The 21537-nt window shown below is 38.6% G+C and overlaps 1 protein-coding gene across 1 annotated transcript in view; it reads left to right on the top strand.

Moving 5' to 3' along the window:
• The window catches only part of CPAMD8 (C3 and PZP like alpha-2-macroglobulin domain containing 8), a 125777-nt gene that overhangs the window by 51197 nt on the left and 53043 nt on the right, over nucleotides 1–21537 (top strand). Inside the window, exons 18-31 of the mRNA XM_075281044.1 lie at nucleotides 1480–1622; nucleotides 2833–2895; nucleotides 5483–5714; nucleotides 5969–6122; nucleotides 8522–8664; nucleotides 9888–9939; nucleotides 10348–10646; nucleotides 10875–11100; nucleotides 11720–11896; nucleotides 18379–18460; nucleotides 18543–18699; nucleotides 19942–20016; nucleotides 20179–20344; nucleotides 20426–20512. Of these exons, the coding sequence (XP_075137145.1) occupies nucleotides 1480–1622; nucleotides 2833–2895; nucleotides 5483–5714; nucleotides 5969–6122; nucleotides 8522–8664; nucleotides 9888–9939; nucleotides 10348–10646; nucleotides 10875–11100; nucleotides 11720–11896; nucleotides 18379–18460; nucleotides 18543–18699; nucleotides 19942–20016; nucleotides 20179–20344; nucleotides 20426–20512 (2056 nt within the window). The remainder of the gene's footprint in view (nucleotides 1–1479; nucleotides 1623–2832; nucleotides 2896–5482; nucleotides 5715–5968; nucleotides 6123–8521; nucleotides 8665–9887; nucleotides 9940–10347; nucleotides 10647–10874; nucleotides 11101–11719; nucleotides 11897–18378; nucleotides 18461–18542; nucleotides 18700–19941; nucleotides 20017–20178; nucleotides 20345–20425; nucleotides 20513–21537) is intronic.

Raw genomic sequence — 21537 nt, 5'->3', positions numbered from 1 at the left:
CACATATGCGTGAATAGCCTTTAAAAAGGCTATTCAGGCATCGTAAATGTTATATTAAACTACCGCCCCCCCCCCCCCCCCCGTTTTAAGATAAAACCCTAAAAAAGAATGTGCTCTACTTACCGAACGTGCACTGTGGGCGGGCATTCAGGGTGCGCTGTCTTCTTCATCCACGCCTCCTCTTCCTCCGATGTCCTCCGGTCCCGTCCTCCTCCGGCGCTCGCGAGCGGACACTGATATAAAAAAAATGGCCTCCTTCCCTGAGCTTGAGGACTGTTTTTTTTTTTTTTGTTTGTTTTTTTTCTTCTCCCCCCAGAAGAAGATACACTATATTCAGTCTGGCTGAATATAGTGTATCTGCAGTGCTCCTATTAACCCCTTCCTGACAGAACAGGAGCACTGCAGATACCCTATATTCAGTAGATAGGGTACTTTCAGACACAAGGATACCTAATGTGTATGTGTGTCACAGTAATTTTCTACTTTTGTATGTATTCTAGGGAAAGGAGTGATTTAGAACTTTTTTTTTCTTTAAATCTCTTTTTTTTTTCCACTATTTTATGGGAGATTCTATACATTAAAATTGTGGCTGGTCATAGACGCCCCCCCCCTAAAAAAAAAAAATACAAAATTTTTTTTTTTCTTTTTTGCTGAAATTCGGCTTATATTCGAGTATATACTCGAATGCTTTTCTTGACTTTATTGGGCTCGTAGCAAATGGGCTGTGGTGTAACATAAAGATCCCCCAATGCAAAATCTGTATTATAGTACTAGCACTAGTCTAACCCAGATAAAACCGCACCCTCTGCACCTCATCAAATTACTGCCCCCTGCACATGAATATAATACACTGCTCAAAAAAATAAAGGGAACACTCAAATAACACATCCTAGATCTGAATGAATAAAATATTCTCATTAAATACTTTGTTCTGTACAAAGTTGAATGTGATGACAACAAAATCACACAAAAATCATTAAGAGAAATCTAATTTTTTTTATTTTTTTTTTTTTTTTTTTTTTTGGGGGGGGGGAGACTCCAAATCCAGGCCTCCATTGGTTAATAAGTTTAAGTGGAAAAACACACTACAGGCTGATCTAACTTTGATGTATTGTCCTTAAAACATGTCAGTGTTGCTTGGAGTTACAATGTGTTACTTAAGGGTCCATTCACACAGGAAAATGGTGAGAAATTTGGTATGGAATTTCAGTGCTGGAAAAAAAAGCCTTCTATTGACTTCAATGGGTTCCTTTTTTTGCTAGCAGAATGTGAATGGACCCTCAGTGTTCTCTTTATTTTTTTTCAGCAGTGTACATTCACACTTATATTTAGAATCTTGTGTTTTACATGCAATAATTTGGGGGGGAGGGTTTTGGAACAATTTTTTAAGAAAAAAATATTTCATGCTAGTTTTAATACATTGTTAAAATATGCTGATACTGGTAAGATTATATTGAATTCTGTGGATTAATTTCACAGGAGACAGGACTTGTTGTAATGACAGATATTGTCAGTCTAAATCACCGGCAGAGTGATGGTATGTACACAGATGAAGCAGTTCCAGCTTTCCAGCCACACACAGGAACATTGATTGCGTCTTCCCATACAAGAATTACTCCTCGGTGAGTTAATACAATCTCAAGCACTGTAACATCTGCCAAATTTTTTACTTAAGCATACAGTGGTTTTGAACTATAAAAAATTTAGATATTAGTGTTTACATACCTCAGATTTACCATTTTGCAGTTTAGAATCTGCCTAAAAAGCTTAAATAATTTTAGAAATTTTTTTTTTTCTAATTGTTGTTTTAATTTTCTTTTTATTCATGTAGTATTATACTTCCAGTCCATTAAAGAAATGGAAATTTTTCCTGTTCATGGCCATTTACATTTTTTTCCTGCTTCCTAATAAAAGTAAAATAAAATAAAGTTCGACTTCTTTTAGAACACCAAAAAGTGTAATATATATATATATATATATATATATATATATATATTTATTTGGATGAGGTGCTTTGTTTGTTTTTGTTTTGTTTTGTTTTTTTTGTTGTTTTTTTTTCACTCTCCTATAGAAATCAGAGGGTTTGCTTCAGCCTGTTAGGTTTTTGGCCCATGGTCCATCTCCATGAAATTCACCATTTTAGGCTTAGTAGTCACAGTTGGAACCACAGGATGTTTCGAGTTTTATAATCTAGACAAGGCGGGGGTCACACTACCGTTGAATACCATTATGAAGGTGTCCATTAAAAAAAAAAAAAAACGGACACTTATCATAGCAGACATTAACGGACACTAACTGATGTTAATTTGGCATCAGTTACTGTCAGTTAGTGTCTGTTTTTTTTTATACTGACACAAAATAACGGAGAGTAACTGATGGCTAGCAATTACTGTCTGTTACAAGTCCATTGCCCATAGACATCAATGTTAAAAAAAATAACGGACACTTGCCATCCGTCAAGAATCCGTTCAACATGATAAAATCCCATTGAAATGAATAGAAATTTTTACAAATTACTGATGGTATCTGTTGCTAAAATCTTGTAACAGACAATAGCTACGGACACTGCTGACGGTCACCAACGGTAGTGTGAATGCCCCTTGATAAAATGGAAAATTTGAAAATAAAATAATAAAAATTCTAAAAACTTTATTTAAACAATGGATTGATTTCTCATGAAACATTCAATTTAAATGTAATAGGTTTAATGATATAAAGAATTTGTGGTTGCCCATGTTTCTCTATAAAATGGCATGATGGCATGTACACAAATCCTGCACAATAATGCATGCTGTGTAGTTTTTATCGTTGTTGTTTTTTCTTTCTTTTTAGGTTTGAGAAAAGGAAAAGGACATTTTTTCCTGAAACCTGGATCTGGCACTGCTTTAATGTCAGGTAATGAAAGTTCTAGAAGGTCTACAGTAGAAGTCTGCAATAACCGTTATCTTTTTTAGATTATTGTCATGTGGCAAATTTGTTTGGAAGCACTAGTTCACTTTTATTTCATTATGATGCGCGGAATAGCAGAAAAGAGATTTTTAGAGTGAAAATAAGATTATTATGGGTGTAAAACTTGGTACAGCGAAATCTCTTTGGAATGATGCTGCTTATTTTGTTGTATATAGTGAGAAGGTGACCGGAAGAGTGCTAGAGTCACAGTATATGTCCCCCAGATTCCTGACTTATGTGCAGGTCTGGAATAGTCCTCAGCCCCAGGTGTGGGTCATAGACTTGTTACTGGGCCATAAAAGGCTGCAGATCCTGCACTTCAGGGCAGATGCTGGGAGGAGAGGAAGTGCCTGGTCTGTCCTGACATTGAGAGCCTTCTGTTACAGTACAGTGTTGTTTTGGTTGATTCATATGACTGGTAGTAAGCCACACGTACAGTTAGGGCTAGTTCACACACAGTTTTTTGCAGGCAGATTTTGACGCGGAATCTGTCTGCAAAAGTGGCTCCCATTGGCTTCAAGCGAAATGCCCTATCTTGCCGCAGATTCGAGCGTCCACAGCTCGAGACAAGCTCCTGATTAGGCCCGAATGAATGGACATCCTTTCGCGGCTAGCCACGCGGAAATTTCACATGGCAAAAAAAGTTTACGTGACCTTTTCCGCCATGTGAACATACCCTCAGTATTTTCGGTTTAGTTAGCTCTCAGACAAGCAGGATTTTGTCTGATGTTATTTTGCCTGAAGTTAAAGGGGTATTCCCATGTACATAATAATTTTTAAATTTGTAGATAATTAAAACATTTTTGCAAATATAAGTAATTAAACATTTTGCAGAGTTTTAAAGCTTTTCTCTAAATATCTTGTGGTCACAGTCTGTTGTCTTGATCGGTTGCCAGTGGATACGACCATGAATGCAGGAACTTTCTAAGGTCAGAAAATCAGCCATGATTTCTTTATTGTGGCCAGATATTGTTTCATACATGTATTGTTCCTGCCTGATAACTCTGCTACAATAAGAAAATCAGTGCTGGGTTTCTGACAAGTCCCAGACCATAGAAAGGTTGTGCATTAGTGGCCGTAACCATGGCAACCGATCAAGATAACAGACTAAGAAAGTTAGAGAAAATCTTTAAAACTTTGCAGAATTTTTAATCCCTTATAGTTGCAAAAATGTTTAACTTTTAGTTATCTACAAATTTAAAAATAATTATGTACATGGGAATACCCCTTTAAGATTGTATTTTATTTTGCTAATTTTTGTAACTGACATAACGGTTTATTTATTTTGCTGTTTTTCTTAAAGGGGTTTTTCCAACTCACCCACTCACCAATTTGCAAGCTGTATGCTCTGTTCTCTTCCTGGTTTTCTTGGTAAATTGGTGGGCGGGGTTTCACTTGCTCTGCTAGCTCTCTTCATAGCAGTACATGTTTGCAGTCAGGAATGGTTGATGAGGAATGGTTGTAAATAAATTAGCATAGTATCACTGGAAGATGCACAATATGAAGCTGATAGGTGATGAGAATCCCAAATTTACATGCTACAGGAATAAGAGTCAGCTTGCAATAAACTCAGTTTTAGGTCTGTGTTTACATACAGAGCAGTGGCGTAACTAGGAATGGTGGGGCCCCGTAGCGAACTTTTGACATGGGGCCCCCTCTGACCGACACCGAAGACCTCGACTGACCAACCGAGCCCCCCCCCCCGCATTCTTGCACGCTCTATTATGCCCCATAGTGGCCCCTGCACACAGTATTATGTCCCATAGTGTCCCCTGCACACAGTATTATGCCCCATACTGTCCCCTGCACACATTATTATGCCACAAAGTGGCCACCCCGGTAGTTACGCCACTGGTACAGAGGTAACAGACTCCTTGTCTCAGCCCTTATCAGCAAAAATCAATTAGCAGACCTGATAACTGGAAGAGGGAGATAAACAGCTCAGAAATACAAACTCGTTCTGAGCACTCAGCTCCCCGTCCCGCGTGAGAGCAGTGAGCTACATCACTTGTACTGGGCGGAGAGATAAGATCATCCCCAGGTCCGTGGTTATGCAAACACAGTGTAAACAATCAAGTGAATAATCTCAGATAGCAGCCAAACAAAGCAGTTTTGCCGAAGCAATGTATTCAGCAAAAGTCTTAAATCCACATAAGCTAGCAGTATAGATAGGATCCTTGTGATGGGACAATTCCTTTAAATGAACCGCTTTGCTGCATACTTTGTGTCCCTGTCTCTGAATGGTTGGTTCCGCACCACTGCTTCTACTGAGCTACCTTCTTCACTATATATATATATATATATATATATATATATATATATATGCTTATATACTTCTATCTTTTGTTCATTCCACTTCTGGCTTTGGCTCAAAAAACGGAAACAAAATCTTCAACAAAAAAAAATCTGCGTTTCTGCAACAAGGGACTTTAGCCTAAACTAGCATTAGAGTTATGGTAGTTTTAGAGAAAATGGCATCTATGTGTGTGTATAATATAATATAATGTGTATATGTGTAATTTTTCTTTTATAGTGATATTACTGGGGAGGGAGAACTGCGTGTAGAAGTCCCAGACTCTATAACAACATGGATAAGTGAAGCAATTGGTGTATCTGAAGAAACGGGACTTGGAGTGGCCGAGGCAGCCCACCTAAAAACATTTAAACCATTTTTCATTGACTTTACGCTTCCATATCATGTGATACGCGGAGAACAGATAAAGATTCCTCTGACTGTTTATAATTACCTTCCTATCAATGTTGAGGTAAGGAATTAACATATATCTGGGTTTTTTTCCAAGTTTTCACGGTATGATTCAATAATGATGTTATTGACACCTCTCAGTTTTTCATGAGCTGTGGTTATATTTCTAGTTAAGAATAAAATATTTAATTTTGTATCCTGAAATTGTTAAAATGCATCCATGCAATAACGTCTATTAATCACTTCAACATCAGCGCTCTCTAAAGCCTTTATGCTATGTTATGGTTTTGGTTTTTTTTACTGTGTTTTTTTCAGGTACATATAAAAATCATGATCACAAAGGGTGTGAAATTTGTAGGATATCCTGGGAAGCAGCATCTGATTCGTAAGCTTTGTGTGGCTTCAGGAGAGACAAAACCCACATCAGCAGTGTTCTCTTTTTCTGAACTAGGACAAGCAAACATTTCAGGTGATGCAGTGTTAATTGCAAATTATCAAATAATATAAAACTATACTATATATCATTTTAAGAAATTCATCAGAGGTCAGGGGGGTCTAAGTGGTTAGACTCCCACCAATCAGCAATTTATCTTCCATTCTGTCCTATGATTGCTGACTCATGCTACTGCAGACATCAGGAGATTATTATTTTATGTAGCGGGATTTCACTGTGGGATACAGTAAATTGTAGGGGGGGGGGGGTACAATAGCTTATTAGAACATGTGTAGTCCACTAATGGTGTATTATGCTGTGCGGTTGGCGCTAGTGTCCCATTAGAGCCCCTCCACTCAGTATAATGTTCTTTCGTACCCCATGTATAAGTATAAAGCTCCCACACAGTATATCATATTGGTGCTCCCATACAATATAATGCTATTTAATGCCCCTTGACCAGTTAGTGGCACTGACCCTTCTACCCCATTTCATCACAATTGAAGGTATAATTAATATGAAATATTTTTCCTAATTTTTTTTGTCTGAACTAGATTGTGTCTTATAGTCTGTTACCTCCTATTGTCTAAAAAATACTTCAGATACTGAAGATTTTTAGCTACTGAACTCAGACCTTCACCTGATGGTGGACCTGTTTTGTACCCCTGGTGAAGAATTTTTTACTAGGATTCCTTCACTGCCATGGTTCCACAACTTAACCAGCCATATAAGAACAATTTTTTTTAGTATCTATATATATTCTTATACAAATCAGATCATAAAATGAAATATGAATAAATCTTAGCAACACCTACAAACATGTATTCCATCCTATTCTGTGAAGTCTCAAAAAGTATTATAGTTTTCTACACTCAGTGACAAATAAATAGTGCACCTAGAAATGTCACATTGCTGCAAGATTTTGCATGAATTTATGTCTCATACATATATGTAAAGGTTTACAGATTCAATTTTTTTTAAATAAATCTTACCTTTGAGATCCCTCACAAATCTTTTCATATCCAGGATGGTTTGAAATAGGTAAAAATGTCTTGGAGAAAACAACAACTTCAATAGTACTTTAGTTTGTACCTTGACCAGGCAACAAGCCTATAAAGACAAAAAAAGATGTAGTCCAGCACTACCGAATATGAGTTGCTAAAACATAGCTTTTAATAAATGGCTACGACTAAGAAGCAGTAGCTTCGAAACGCGTCTGCTGTTTCTACCATGTAAAGTGGGTCTCTCGTCTCTTTTCTTGTTGCGTCTATGTTCGGTATGTAATTTTGTTTTTCATAAGAACATATATTTTTTTCTGTACTATGTGTCCTTATGTATGTTTTTAACTTTTTCATTTATTAAAAGCTATGTTTTAGCAACTCCTATTTGGTATTGCTGGACTACATCTTTTTTTGTCTTTGTTACATACTGTCCCAGCCCAGGGGACTGGTCCGTGCACCTCTTTTCAAATATATATATATATATATATATATATATACACATACATATTTTTCACATGGGTATTTGGCTGTGAACTCACATCAATTTGTTGAACAAGCCTATAAATTGATAATATAACCCTTTTTTTTCGTGCTGTGTCTGTTTCTCCTTTTCAGAACAGTGTTAATATCATCCTTTCTGGCCCATATATAACTTTAGCATTCCAAACTCATTTAAATTAGTTTTTATGATTTCAATTCTATTCATTTTCAACTTGGCTATATTCTGTGTCTCATTTTTATTAGCTATTTGAAATTCAGATTTATTAACATCCGTCACAATTAAATCCTGTTGGATTTTGATATTAGTTTGTAAATAATTTAAAATATCCTTTTCCTGTTGTTGAATAAATATAAGATTTATTTAACAATTTGCCAATTCCTGATTCCAGAAACTTATCAGAGTATAGCATGATAGGATATTTTTATATATCCTAATCCATGAGGCATCATATCCTTTGGAAATAATTCTTTAGACTTATAGGTAAATTTTACCAAATATTAGTTTCCCATCCAATACGGTTATCTAAATCACGCATTGTTTATTGCACAGCATTCATGGATCCTCTGTGTGAGCTGTACATCAAACACTTCCTTAAATCTTTCTTGGCAATCCTTTGTTTTTTAATTATAAAGTGAATGATACTGAGTTGCATTACTAGACACAATGCATGGACACGAGTGATGCTGCTTCTTAGGAAAAAAAAAAAAAAAGTAAGAAATCGTATTGTAGGTATTGTGGACTGGTGCACTGGACCAGAATTTATGTTAGGAGTTCATAAAGATTTACCCAGTGTACACTTACCTACTACCACCAGCATCAGAATTGCTATTGAACAATGAACAACTCAATTATTATAAATCCGTCTACACTGTTGCAGCTTGGTGTAGTAGCTAATGCAATACATTATTTAAAGATTTTGTCTTTATTCCCAGCTAGAGGTCTGGCATATGCAGGAGTGAACTGCCTTGGAGAGGGAAGCAGTAGTTTGAAGAATAGCAAATATTCAGATGACGTATATGGTGAGAGGAAATCTCCATCAGGGGTTGATTTTGTCCGTAGAAGTGTGACTATCCAGGTGAGCACCCTGTTTCTTTATAATCAATTACTTACAGGATATACTCTGAGTATTAAGAGTTAAAAGACCTTACTAGCAAGTGCTGGGACTTTATATACCGTATAAGCCGACCCGAATATAAGCCGAGGCCCCTCATTTTACCACAAAAAACTGGGAAAACTTATTGACTCGAGTATAAGCCGAGGGGGGGAAATGCAGCAGCTACTGGAAAATTTCAAAAATTAAAATGGTTGGAGTTTTTGGGTGTAGTAGATGCTGGGTGCTGGGAAAGGGATGGGGATGTATTGGTTGGCTGTCTGCCCCTTCCCTGAGCTTGAGGACTGTTTTTTGTTTTTTTTCCCCCACTTGGAATTCAGCCTGGCTGAATATAGGGTATCTGCAGTGCTCCTATTAACCCCTTTCCGCCGGAAGAGGAGCACTGCGTATTCTAGGGAAAGGAGGGATTTAGAACTTTTATTTTTTCATTTTTTTTTTTTAAAGCTTCTTTTTTTTCCCCACTATTTTATATATATATATATATATATATATATATATATATATATATATATATTTATTTTTTGCTGGCTCGAGTATAAGCCGAGGGGGTCCTTTTCGGCACAAAAACTGTGCTGAAAAATTCGGCTTATACTCGAGTATATACGGTAATTTTTTATTTTTTTTGCTAATCCCATCAAGCCACCAATTTCCCCTTTAGTTGAACACAAGGTTCGACCTTTACAAACTAGAAATCCAGAAAATCCTGTACAGGCTGTTAAATGTCATGATACAGTGGCATAACTAGGAATGGTGGGGACCCAAGGTAAACATTTGACATAGGTCCTCCCTCCCTTTGCGACACCTACCCCCTCCAACCTACTGATCCTCCCCACCCACGCGCATAAACTGCACTCTTGAACAAAGTATTATGCCTCATAGTGACCTCTGCACACAGTATTATGCCCCATAGTGGCCCCTACACATAGTATTATGCTATATGGAGCTCACAATCTACATTTAAAAAAAGATGCAAGTTCGGCCCATGTGACGTCTGTGATGTCACCAAATAGGCCCGAAGCCTTTCGGAACCCAGGAGAGGTAGATAACAGTGTTTTTTTTATGTTTTCTCACCTGTCCTAGCCCTCCGGGGTCTGAAAAGATTGTATCTTTTGTGTGAAATGTTCTTACAAGACCTGTATTTTTGTTTTTGTTTTGTTTTTCATTCAAAATTTGTTTGCCTTTTCCAGCCGGAGGGTTTAGCCCGAGAATATACATATAGTGTCTTCTTATGTCCAAATGGTAAGTAACATATATCAAATGAAAATCTATATAATAGCATCTTCTGTTTATTTATTATTAACACATTATCCCAAAATGTAAGTAATCTTGTAAAGTCAAGATTTTGGGATTGAGATATTACTGACCTGGCCTTAGGATAGGTACCCACTTACCTTTTTATATCTAAAATAAATATCCAGTTTAGTTGTTTCTTTTTATATAAAAATTCATGGGCTCACACTTTTTAGTTGGGTAATATGATCTCAGTGTGACCCCGTGAGAATTACTTTGTGTGCTCTCAAGGGGGAATAATTTTAGGCATCAGGCACTTTGTTCCTCTTCTATTACTTGCATATTTCTCCTACTGCTTGTTGCCATCATATTTTATGTACTACTTTGTGAATTTATGCAGTGTCTTTTTTGGCCTAGAGAAAATTCAGATTTCTACTCCCAACAAATTTGAGTACCAATATGTGCAGAAGCCACAACGAATGACCCACTTTGACTTGACTGTGAAAGCCCACAATGATGCCCATGTGGCACTCTCATCAGGACCCCATGATATGGCTGAAATGATAGAGATTGTTATTGGTGGTCAACAGAACTCTAGAACTTGGATAACAACCAGCAAAATGGGAGAACCAGTTTCTAGTGCAAGCAGTCCTGCTATCTTATCTTGGGATGAGTTTCGAGCATTCTGGATTAGCTGGAAAAATGGTCTTATCCAGGTAAACAATATAATGTGAATGTAGCGTATGAAGTAAGACTTTGCAGATTGAAAGCACTTTTCCATTAAATATATTGTGTGGTGGTATTCTTGTGATTTTTTACTGTTTCCAATGATAATTACTATGTTTATTTATTTTATCAAATTAAAATACATGTTAAAATGATAGACAAGTTTTATGGGTGAAGTCCACCCACCTCCCTTTCTTCTCTGTCTCCACCTTCCTCAGGTAGGACACGGCACCATGGGCTCCAATGACTCTGTTATCGTGGAGTGGGAAGCTGGCAAGCAGCCGGATGTGAAGTTCATTGGCTTTTCGACTGGCTGGGGTTCCATGGGGGAGTTTAAAATCTGGAGGAAGGAAGAGACAGACGAGAACCACAATGAGGCTTTTACCCTGGGCATCCCACACAATGTCATTCCAGGGTCCGAGAGAGCCACAGCTTCTATCATAGGTCAATATTATTATTTTAATTAATAATTTGCATTGTGTGTTTTCAGATGAGTTAGGCACTTATATATAGATCACTGTTTGTCGTTGTAATACATTATACAATATGCAATTATGTAACAATCTATACTTTATATACTGTACTAGTGTTCTTCAAATATACTAAGCCACATATTGAGAAAAAAATTATAATTTGGTTCCTTCTAATTCTTGGGGGAAGAATGTGAAAGTATTAAACAGCATGGAATGTGTTGTAAGTGGGAATTTGTATAGTTTGGTTACTAGTTCAGTACACACATTCTTGAACAAATACAATAGTTTGTGTTAGTCATAACTTCAGCTTCCATAAAAGCAAGTCCCAAATTGTGCAGCACATTTGCAGTCACTTTGCAGTGCTATTTGAAGTGACATTCTCATCTAGCCTTCTGGTGATGCGCCTCTTCGTCCTTCAGACTGTCACATGGTATTCAACAGTAAAATGCGCACGTTTTTAGCAAATATTTAGATAAGTTGTGTCCTCTATAGTTCTTAAAATCACAAGATAAATTACTAGTGGGTTAACATTAGAGGAATTCAGTGATGGTCTGAAAATCTGTTTTTCTGTGATTCTTCATTAACCCTAGGAGATGTAATGGGTCCTACTGTAAGTAACCTGGATAACCTCCTTCGACTTCCATTTGGATGTGGGGAACAAAATATGATACATTTTGCCCCAAACGTATTTGTCCTAAAGTATCTCCAGAAAACCAAGCAATTGTGTCACGAAATTGAGAATGAAGCCGTGGACTACTTATTACAAGGTAGGCTTAAGGTTCTATTTATATAAAGAATAATGCATATTCTGTAAAGTCTGTCAGCTTTTAGTTTTACTAGGAACATGGTGTTCTAAACAATAACTTATTTTTTCACATTATTAATATTTAAAGGAAACCTGTTTGTTATTAATTTATTTATTTTTTTGTCCCCAAACCAGCCCCAGCTGCTACTGCATCACTTTCTGCACTTCACAATAATGTCCTCAATTCAGATTTCCGATAGCAAAAACAAAAAGTTATAACTTGTTTTAAAACCCATTTTGCCATATACAAATGTGGCTCAACTAGTCATGGTAGGCTGACACTTGAACTTGATAGTCATGCAGCATGTATAGTTATCTTGACTAGGCACTATTACAGATGGTTAACTACTGCTGATGCGCTTTACCTGCAGATAAAAAAAAATAACAAAAGCCAACCAGACACGTGCATAGTGAGCTGGTTGCACAAGCGCTTTGACTTCCAAGTGCGGGAAAGGGGCACGTGCACAGTAATATGCAAGAAGTTGGCAGCATGTTGGGCAGATGCAATTTGGAAGATGAGGACAGCTGACTTGGGAAAACTTATCAATCATTCCTGGGACGTGATTTAGCGCTGAAATAACTGTCCAAGCTGCATGAAAATGATACATGGTTTTCAAAATTTTAATCAAATAAAAGTATTCAATCCTCCTCTATCAGCGGTTCTCAACCTGTGGGTCGTGACCCCGGCGGGGGTCGAATGACCAAAACACAGGGGTCGCGTAAAGCCATCGGAAATACATATTTCCGATGGCTTTAGTCGCTGAGAAGCCGCGCTACAGTTTGCAGCAGCGCAGGAGTTATGTCCCGATATCAACTCATCGGCGTTGCCAATGAGCTGAATACATAGGCGATTAAAGCAGGAGCTGTCACAGCTCAGCTCCTGCTTTAACGCTGCGCTCTGGCTCCTGCATTTGTAGGCGCGATGTGATGATGCAACATCGCACCTACAACTATGTGAGTGAGTGAGACTGCGGAGAGAGCTGCAGGGGAGCGTTGGAATGGTGAGTATAAGTGGTTATTTTACGTTTAAACATTAAGGTGGAACATAATGAAGGGGGCCCATGAAACTGGGGGCAGATGAAGGTGGGAGAACAGTATGACACTGGGGCAGATGAAGAGGGGGAGAACGGCATGACACTGGGGCAGATGAAGGGGAGGGAGAACGGCATGACACTGGGGCAGATGAAGGGGGGGAGAACGGCATGACATTGGGGCAGATGAAGAGGAGGGAACGTCATGACACTGGAGGAGATGAAGGGGGGTGACGGCATGACACTGGGGCAAATGAAGGGGGGTAAGAACAGCATGAAACTTTGGGCAGAGACGGGGGGACATGAAACTGGGGAAAGAGATGGGGGGACATGAAACTGGGGGCAGATGAAGGGTGTATATGAAATGGGGGGAGAGATGGAGGGGGGGCATATTGTTTACAGGTGACTGTAGGAGGATTATACTGTGTGGGAGCACATGAAAAAGGAATGAGAATGGGCGGAGTCAACAAAAGTGGGTGGAGCCCAATCTGCCTCTTTCTGTTGTTCAAAAGTTGGGAGGTATGCAGACTGTCTGTGAAAAATATTTTTTTTGTTTGGGGTCACTGCAACATGAGGAACTGTATTGCGGGGTCACTGCATTAGAAAGGTTGAGAACCACTGCCCTATATCAATACTTTGTAGAGCCACCTTTTGTTGCAATTACAGTTGCAAGTCTTTTGGGGTATGTCTCTACTAGCTTTGCAGACCTAAAGACTGAGACTTTTGCCCATTCTTCTTTGGAAAATAACTTAAGTTCAGCCACATTGGGTGGAGAGTGTCTGTGAACAGCAATTTTCATCTCAGGCCACAAATTCTCAATGGGATTTAGGTCTGGACTGTGACTGGGCCATTCTAACAAGTGAATATTCTTTGATCTAAACCATTCTACTGTAGCTCTGGCTGTATGTTTAGGGTCATTGTCTTGCTGAAAGGTGAATCTCGTTCCCAAGCTCAAGTATTTTGCAGCCTCCAACATGATCTTCATTTTGGACCTCTGTTTCTGTGTAGCCTTAGCCTTATTGTTGGCCAAACTTGAAGTTACAGAAAAATGATCATTATTTCTTCAGAAAAGGGTCATTGTTTGATATACCAATATTGCTGGTACATGTAAAATTACTTCAGTTAAAATTATTAGGATCATAAAAATTTTTCTGTGTTGACAGTTGCTTTACAGTGTTTAACTAAAATGGTGGCAATTAAAGGTTTGGGGTCACCAGGACTCACACTTTTATTTATCACAGAGTGCTCCTTTTGCAGCAATTCCAGCATTGCAGGTCTTTGGCATTCTAGCTGTTAATTTGCTGAGGTAATCTGGAGAAATTTCACCCCATGCTTCCAGAAGCCCCTCCCACAAGTTGGATTGGCTTGATAGGCACTTTTTGTGTACCATACGGTCAAGCTGCTCCCACAACAGCTCAGTGGGGTTGAGATCTGGTGACTGCGCTGGCCACTCCATTACAGATAGAATACCAGCTGCCTGCTTCTTCCCTAAATAGTTCTTACATAATTTGGTGGTGGCTTTGGGTAATTGTCCTGTTCTAGGATGAAATTGGCTCCAATCAAGCGCTGTCCACAGGGTATGGCATGGCATTGGAAAATGGAATGATAGCCTTCGTTATTCAAAATCCCTTTTACCTTGTACAAATCTCCTACTTTACAAGCCCAAAGCAACCCCAGACCATCACATTACCTCCACCATGCTTGACAGATGGCGTCAGGCTCTTCCAGCATCTTTTCAGTTGTTCTGCATCTCATAAATGTTCTTCTGTGTGATCCAAACACCTCAAACTTCGATTCGTCTGTCCATAACACTTTTTTCCATTCTTCCTCTGTCCAATGTCTGTTCTTTTGCCATATTAACCTTTCCTTTTATTAGCCAATCTCAGATATGGCTTTTTCATTTGCTACTCTGCCATGAAGGCCAACATCCCGGAGTCGCCTCTTCACTGTAGACGTTGACACTGGTGTTTTTTGGGTACTATTTAATGATGCTGCCAGTTGAGGACCTATGAGGCATCGATTTCTCAAACTAGAGACTCTAATGTACTTGTCTTGTTGCTCAGTTGTGTAGCGGGGCCTCCCACTTCTCTTTCTACTCTGGTTAGAGCCTGTTTGTGTTGTCCTCTGCTCCAGAGTCTCAACTAGCTTAAAGGAAGGTCAGTTTTATAGCTTCTCTAACCAGCAAAACTATTTTCAGCTGTGCTAACATACTTGCACAAGGGTTTTCAAGGGTTTTCTAAACATCCATTAGACTTCTTACACAGTTAGCAAACACAATGTACAATTAGCACACTGGAGTGATGGTTGCTGGAAATGGGCCTCTAAACACATATGTAGATATTGCATTAAAAACCAGACATTTGCAGCTAGAATTTAGCACATTAACAATGTATAGAGTGTATTTCTGATTAATTTAATGATATCTTCATTGAAAAAATTTGTGCTTTTCTTTCAAAAATAAGGAAATTTCTAAGTGAACCTAAACTTTTGAATAGTTGTGTGTGTGTGTGTGTGTGTGTGTGTATAATATATATATGTGTGTGTGTGTGTGTGTGTGTGTGTGTGTGTGTGTGTGTGTGTGTGTGTGTAATTTAATGGCTTACTACTAAAATGATGAACTTTTAATGAAGTTTGGGATTACTGCTATGTTTGGTTAGAGAAATTCCTATACACCATCCATGAGGTGGGGTAAACAAATAAGACTTATTGGCCAAATTATTAGACCAAACTTATAAGCCAAAAAATTGCCTAACTATATAATGCCATGTGGGATTCTAATAAATGATGGCTTTCAATGAGGCACTGTGTAAGGAATGAAATACTATAGCTTATACAGGTGTAAGTTGACGTGCCTAGACCCAAATGCAAATTTTGTAATGGGGCCCCCATTTACCATGTGCTATCAATTATACCTTACTAGCTGGTACCCGTGACTTCGTCTGCGGTGATTGTAGAAGTGGGTAAATACAGGCGCGGGTAAGGTTTTAGTACTGTGTATAAGGTATGGGATATGAAATGTAACTTTGTATCTTGTTTTTGCTGTAATCCAGAGAATACGTGAGACTTTTGTGTTGAAGTTAATTTGTATTTCAGCTGCTATACGGTGTTGTGAAAAACTCTACATAGTGTCTTTGGGACAGAGGTATTTCAAGTGAATATATTTCGATATACGACATTGTATGATTTGTTATTTTCCGCCAGTACATGTAAGTTTTGGGCACAGGATACTCTTGAGTAAGCAACATAAAGTTGTCCATGTGAGAAGCCTGGTGTGGCCAAATGTATTCCTGCTACTTTCAGCGTTTGTCCTTGGGATTTATTAATGGTCATTGTAAAAGCCAACTTAAGGGGAAATTGTAGTCGTTTGAATTGAAATGGGAAATTATTTGGTATAATTGGAATGCGTGGGGTTAACACACTGTCACCTTTAGCTGCTCCTGTAAGAATAGTGGCTTCAATGATATTTGTTCCTAGTTGTGTGACACGTAGCCTCGTGCCATTACACAATCTGGGTGCATCGAGATTACGCATGAGTAGAACAGGAACGCCAATCTTCAGTTCTAGTTTATGTGAAGGGACGCCGGGTAATTCTACGGAGTTGAGGAATTCCACAGGGTGTCACGGATCGTGAACGGGGTGGAGGGTAGGCAAACATGGCTGCTCCAGAGCGTTGAAGAGGTAGCCTCCTGGAGTATGGTTAAGGTGAGGGGCAAAGTGGTAAAGTATGTGAAAATGTGATTGTGTGGGGTTGGGGCTAGGCTGTAGCAGGAAATAGGAAGTTTTGTGGTTTGCAATGGTTGAAAGTGTGTGAGATTACAGAGATGGAGATGTGAGTTTAGGTTTTGTGGGGGTCCTGGGAAAAACGTATGTGGGTTATTGTGACGAAAAGTAGCCTATTGCACAATCCAGTGTAGTAACTATGTTTGTGGAAACTTTCAGCCAAATCGGTGGAGCGGGTTTTGCATGATTGAGGAACAAACATCCAAACCCACAAACATCCAAACTCACAAACTTTCACCTTTATAATATTAATAGGATTGTAGACAGTACTTGAAGCACCCATTGTAATATACATATATTGGTCAGAACATTCTGTATGTCAGTCTTAAGTCCCTGACATATGTAAATTAAGAGACTCTAGCCTCTAATTCTGTTGAACTCCTGTACACCACAACTGAAATCTGTGCTAGTCAGCAACCGGAGTTATAGCAAATTCATCAGGCCAGGCAGGGCCGGTTGTAGATGAAGTGTGGCCCTGGGCAAAATTAAAAGTGGGGCCCCATATTCTGGCCTATTGTACCAACAACATAATCGTATTAGGTCTAGGCACTGTGCCAGGCAGTACAGCATTACTTTCTAGCGCTATGGGAGTTACCAGGGCTTTAAAAGATAAGGTCTGACTCCCTACACACACAACTTTTATATTTTTAAACATATAGCAAATAATATTATATCAAATGTTACCATCATACAGTGTTAAATATTACATCCATACTGTTATGGACAACAAACAATGCAGAGACTAATATTACTAATAATACCAATATACAAGTCCCAAATAATACTGTAACACTATGACAGCAACCATTACGTAGTGACTTAAGCTTAAACTACTTTAGAAATATGTGATCAGTTGAGAACTGAGAGCGAGCCTACGGACCGATCTGCTGTATGGAGCCACTTCCAGTGCCATCCTATACATCCTATACACAAATACAGGGCTGGGAACAGAAAACTCTGTCCTCAGTCCATGCACCTTCACTTTTCTGTCCACTGACTCAAACCTGCGTAGGGGATGGAGCTCTCTGTTTCTGGCCCTGTATAGCGTATAGAACAGGCACCGGTGATGCCCACCTTTGTGCTCCTAAGCAGTAATGATGCCTACAACTGTGCCCCACATATTAATAATGCTTACCATTATTCCACTACAAAGTAATAATTCCCCCGTCTGTGCTGACTACACTGGACACATGCCCACCTTTATGCCCCTTACAAAATAATAAAAGTTATTATTGTGTGGACGCAAAATCAGGGTTGTTATTACTAATTGGGGGTATAAAAGGGGCATTATTATTATTATTATTATTATTATTATTATTATTATACAATTTTTACCTCCAAAACAGTAACAACCATATATCTTCCTCTATACAGTAAAAATAATCCCCCTTGTGCGACCTAATAAAAAAGGGTGTAGGAGTAAAAAGTCTCTCGTGCATCTTTAAATGTGCCTTTAGATATCTTACAAATAGCCCTTGGTATGATTACTTGCGCTTATTACCATACATGGGAATCCTTATGGTGACATCTCATGGCATAGGAGACCCATTATTATGTGCGGCTGAAAACTCCATATGATCTTACAGATGGTTTTATATAAATTTTGTAATGTTTTTCATATTTCTTTTCACAGGTTATCAACGCCAGCTAACATACAAGAGACAGGATGGCTCATACAGTGCATTTGGAGAGAGGGACTCTTCAGGAAGTATGTGGTAAGAAGTGCAAGGAATTTGCAGAATCTCTATTCTCAACCAAATAACATTGCATACTCAGTATTCCGTATTTTTTTTCCAGGCTCACAGCATTTGTGCTAAAATCATTTGCTCAATCTCGTGGTTTCATCTATATTGATCCGTTAGAGCTTTCAGCAGCAAAACAATGGATTATCCAGCACCAAAAGAGAGATGGCTCTTTTCCAGCCATGGGGCGAATTCTCAACAAGGATATTCAGGTAGACAGATGCCAAAAGTAAATGTAATGCAAAAAGTATAGTAAAAAAAGTTTTTCTTTTAAAGATTTGTAGTCAAGTCGACTTTTAAAAAAAGGAAATTTCCAAATAAAGAGAAAGAAACAGCGGCAGTTATCAGGGTTCACGAAGGGGCGACCTGCTATTAATGGCGCATCCGGTACCTTCCCTTGACTTTTGGCCACTGAGTGTATCACCCTCATAGTTGTGTGAGCCAGGAATATGTACTCACACAAACAGCAAGATGATTGGTGATTGAGATCCCTGCAGAGAGGAGAGGCAGGGGCATAAGGCAGAAAACTCACAAGTGCGGTGATTTGGATACACTTAAAATATAACTTTTATTAATTATTCACTAAAAGTCAAGAATAATGTAGTACAATAACCATATTAAAGGTTCATACAATCAATGGTGTGTGTATTATCTTTTGTTGTTCTCTTTCTTTAAGGGAGGAAAACTGAGGAAATAACCCCCCCCCCTCATATACTTTCTTTCTTCTTAGTAACTCTTTGAAAAGATAGACAGTTCCCTTACCAGCAAAGCTCAGTTTTTGAAATTGTGGAATTAACCCTAATACAGATCAACTACCCAATATATTGAGAGTAGCTGACTAATAAAACTGAAGAATTCGATTGAAGGGTTTAATTCACACACAGTACACAAGCATCACTAAAAATTGTATAGGCTGCTGGGGCAAGCTGACCTAGGGCAGACTAGCTCAATTGATTGCTGACTAAGCTAGGCTGGGGCGAGCTGAACTGGGACAAAACTGGCTCAATTGTATTGCTGTCTAAGGGGGAGCTATTACTGAAACCATATACAGCTAGTACACAATACACACAACACACAGACACGGCACATTGGTTGCCATTAGATACAATTAGCCTGACGTGTTTCACTGAGAATACAGTTCATCAGAGGCATTTCAAGAACTTGTTAGTATCGGTAGCGCAATCACGGGCCCGGTGGCTGCCCGGTCGGCTTTAATCGTAAGGGGGCATGGGCAGCCATCAATGCATCTAGTATATATAATAAACTGTGGTACCAAGTTTATTATACTGTATTATACTGACATTTAGACTGGTTAAAATTTGTATGTACAATTGTTTTGTTTGCATGTGCAATAGGTACACTGGGTTGGGCACATTAGCTCAGGAACCCACCTGGTCCAAGCCGGTACCAGATATTACATTTTATCTTTTTTTTTTTTTTTTTTTTTTGTACAGGGTGGAAATCATGGGAAAATTGCTCTGACAGCATATGTTGCTGCAGCTCTACTGGAGACTGGAGTTACATTTGAGGTAAACTTTAAACATATACAAATTCTTTTCAGGTATGGGAAGCAAAATCTAGGACAAAATAAACATAACCAAAATGTTTTAATACCTCATGTAAGGTTCACATTATATAATTACAGTCAGTTTTATTGAAGCCCCCATTGGACTTTTTACTTGTTTTCCCAGGAAGAAAGCGTTGCCGTTTCAAAAGCCAAAATCTATTTGGAGACCCACTTGTATTCTGCAAATGACCCTTATACCACAGCCTTGACCACATATGCCTTGACACTGCTGCGTAGTAATTATGCTTCTGTGGCTCTTAGGAGACTAAACAGCATGGCTATAACTAAAGGTATCTGCCCTTTATTTACCTGCAAAACACTTTATTTCTTTTTGCAATCTTTGTTTCATCTATTTGTCTCTTTAATTTAAGATGGCTTCACACATTGGAGTCTAACTGGCTCATTGGCAGCAGAAGAGGACACCTTCATGGGTTTTAATGATGGACTAACACAGTCAGGTAGCACATATTTTATATTATTATTGGATTGGATTATCTTTGCTGCTGTAACACACTGAATTTCCGCATGATGGTACTATTAAAGGATTCTCTTATCTTCAGTACATACACCGTAGCAACAATAAAAATGATGCAAAGGTAATATATATATATATATATATATATATATATATATAGTGTGTGTGTATATATATATATATATATATATATATATATATATATATTAGCTTGTGAGGGTAGGAACCTAGAGGGCATTGGAGAGTGACCAAAAACAGGATTGAAAAGGGCCTTGACTGCACCCAAACCAGTGGGAGACAGACAGGTGGACTGTCCCAAGAGGAATGGGTTCCAAGTTTAAGTTCAGCTTGAGCCAGATTGCTGAGGAGAAACCCCAGTAAAACCTCTGGCCTAAGAAGGTAGTCATGGTACAAGAAGTGAGGTATTGCCCTGTCTGTGGGCTAGGCTGATATTTTTATTTATTTACTTATTTTTTTGACAGGGAGAACATGTGTGAATCCTTTAAAACAAAGAATTAGTAAAGCTTAAGAAACCAGAAAAGACCTATTAGCCCTGTATCTGCATCAGTGTTGTCTATATAATTGTTTCACCAGCTCCACCATGTCTGTATGTTCCAGCCAAGGACTGCCTACCGGACAGTAGAGTACTTATTAAGCATATTGGGTGATGAAGCTGATACTCCTGATTGCTCAGGAACCATAGGTTCTGGCATTATACTGCTCCAGTGACACAGCACAAGGGAATCCATTGCACCACTTATCTCCTGAGGGCATTGTGATGCCATGTTGTATAGTAACAGTGTTTTAATAGTGAGTGAATATGAGGAGAGCAGTCTAGTAAGTCACTATTAAACTGTTGTGTTGTGAATTGGTGTTGGTACCTGAGGAAGAGAGGCAACACTAGCCATTATAAAGACGGTTAGTGTGTTGTTCTCCATGTAGCAGGTTGCTTGGCATATTGAAGATCTCAATGTATTCTGTACTCTGCCAATTACTTTCTATGTACTT

This window comes from Leptodactylus fuscus, chromosome 1, assembly GCF_031893055.1.
Source record: "Leptodactylus fuscus isolate aLepFus1 chromosome 1, aLepFus1.hap2, whole genome shotgun sequence".
NCBI classification, from domain to species: domain Eukaryota; kingdom Metazoa; phylum Chordata; class Amphibia; order Anura; family Leptodactylidae; genus Leptodactylus; species Leptodactylus fuscus.
The sequence above is the reverse complement of the archived record's forward strand: the minus strand, read 5'-3'. Positions and strand labels throughout refer to the sequence as shown.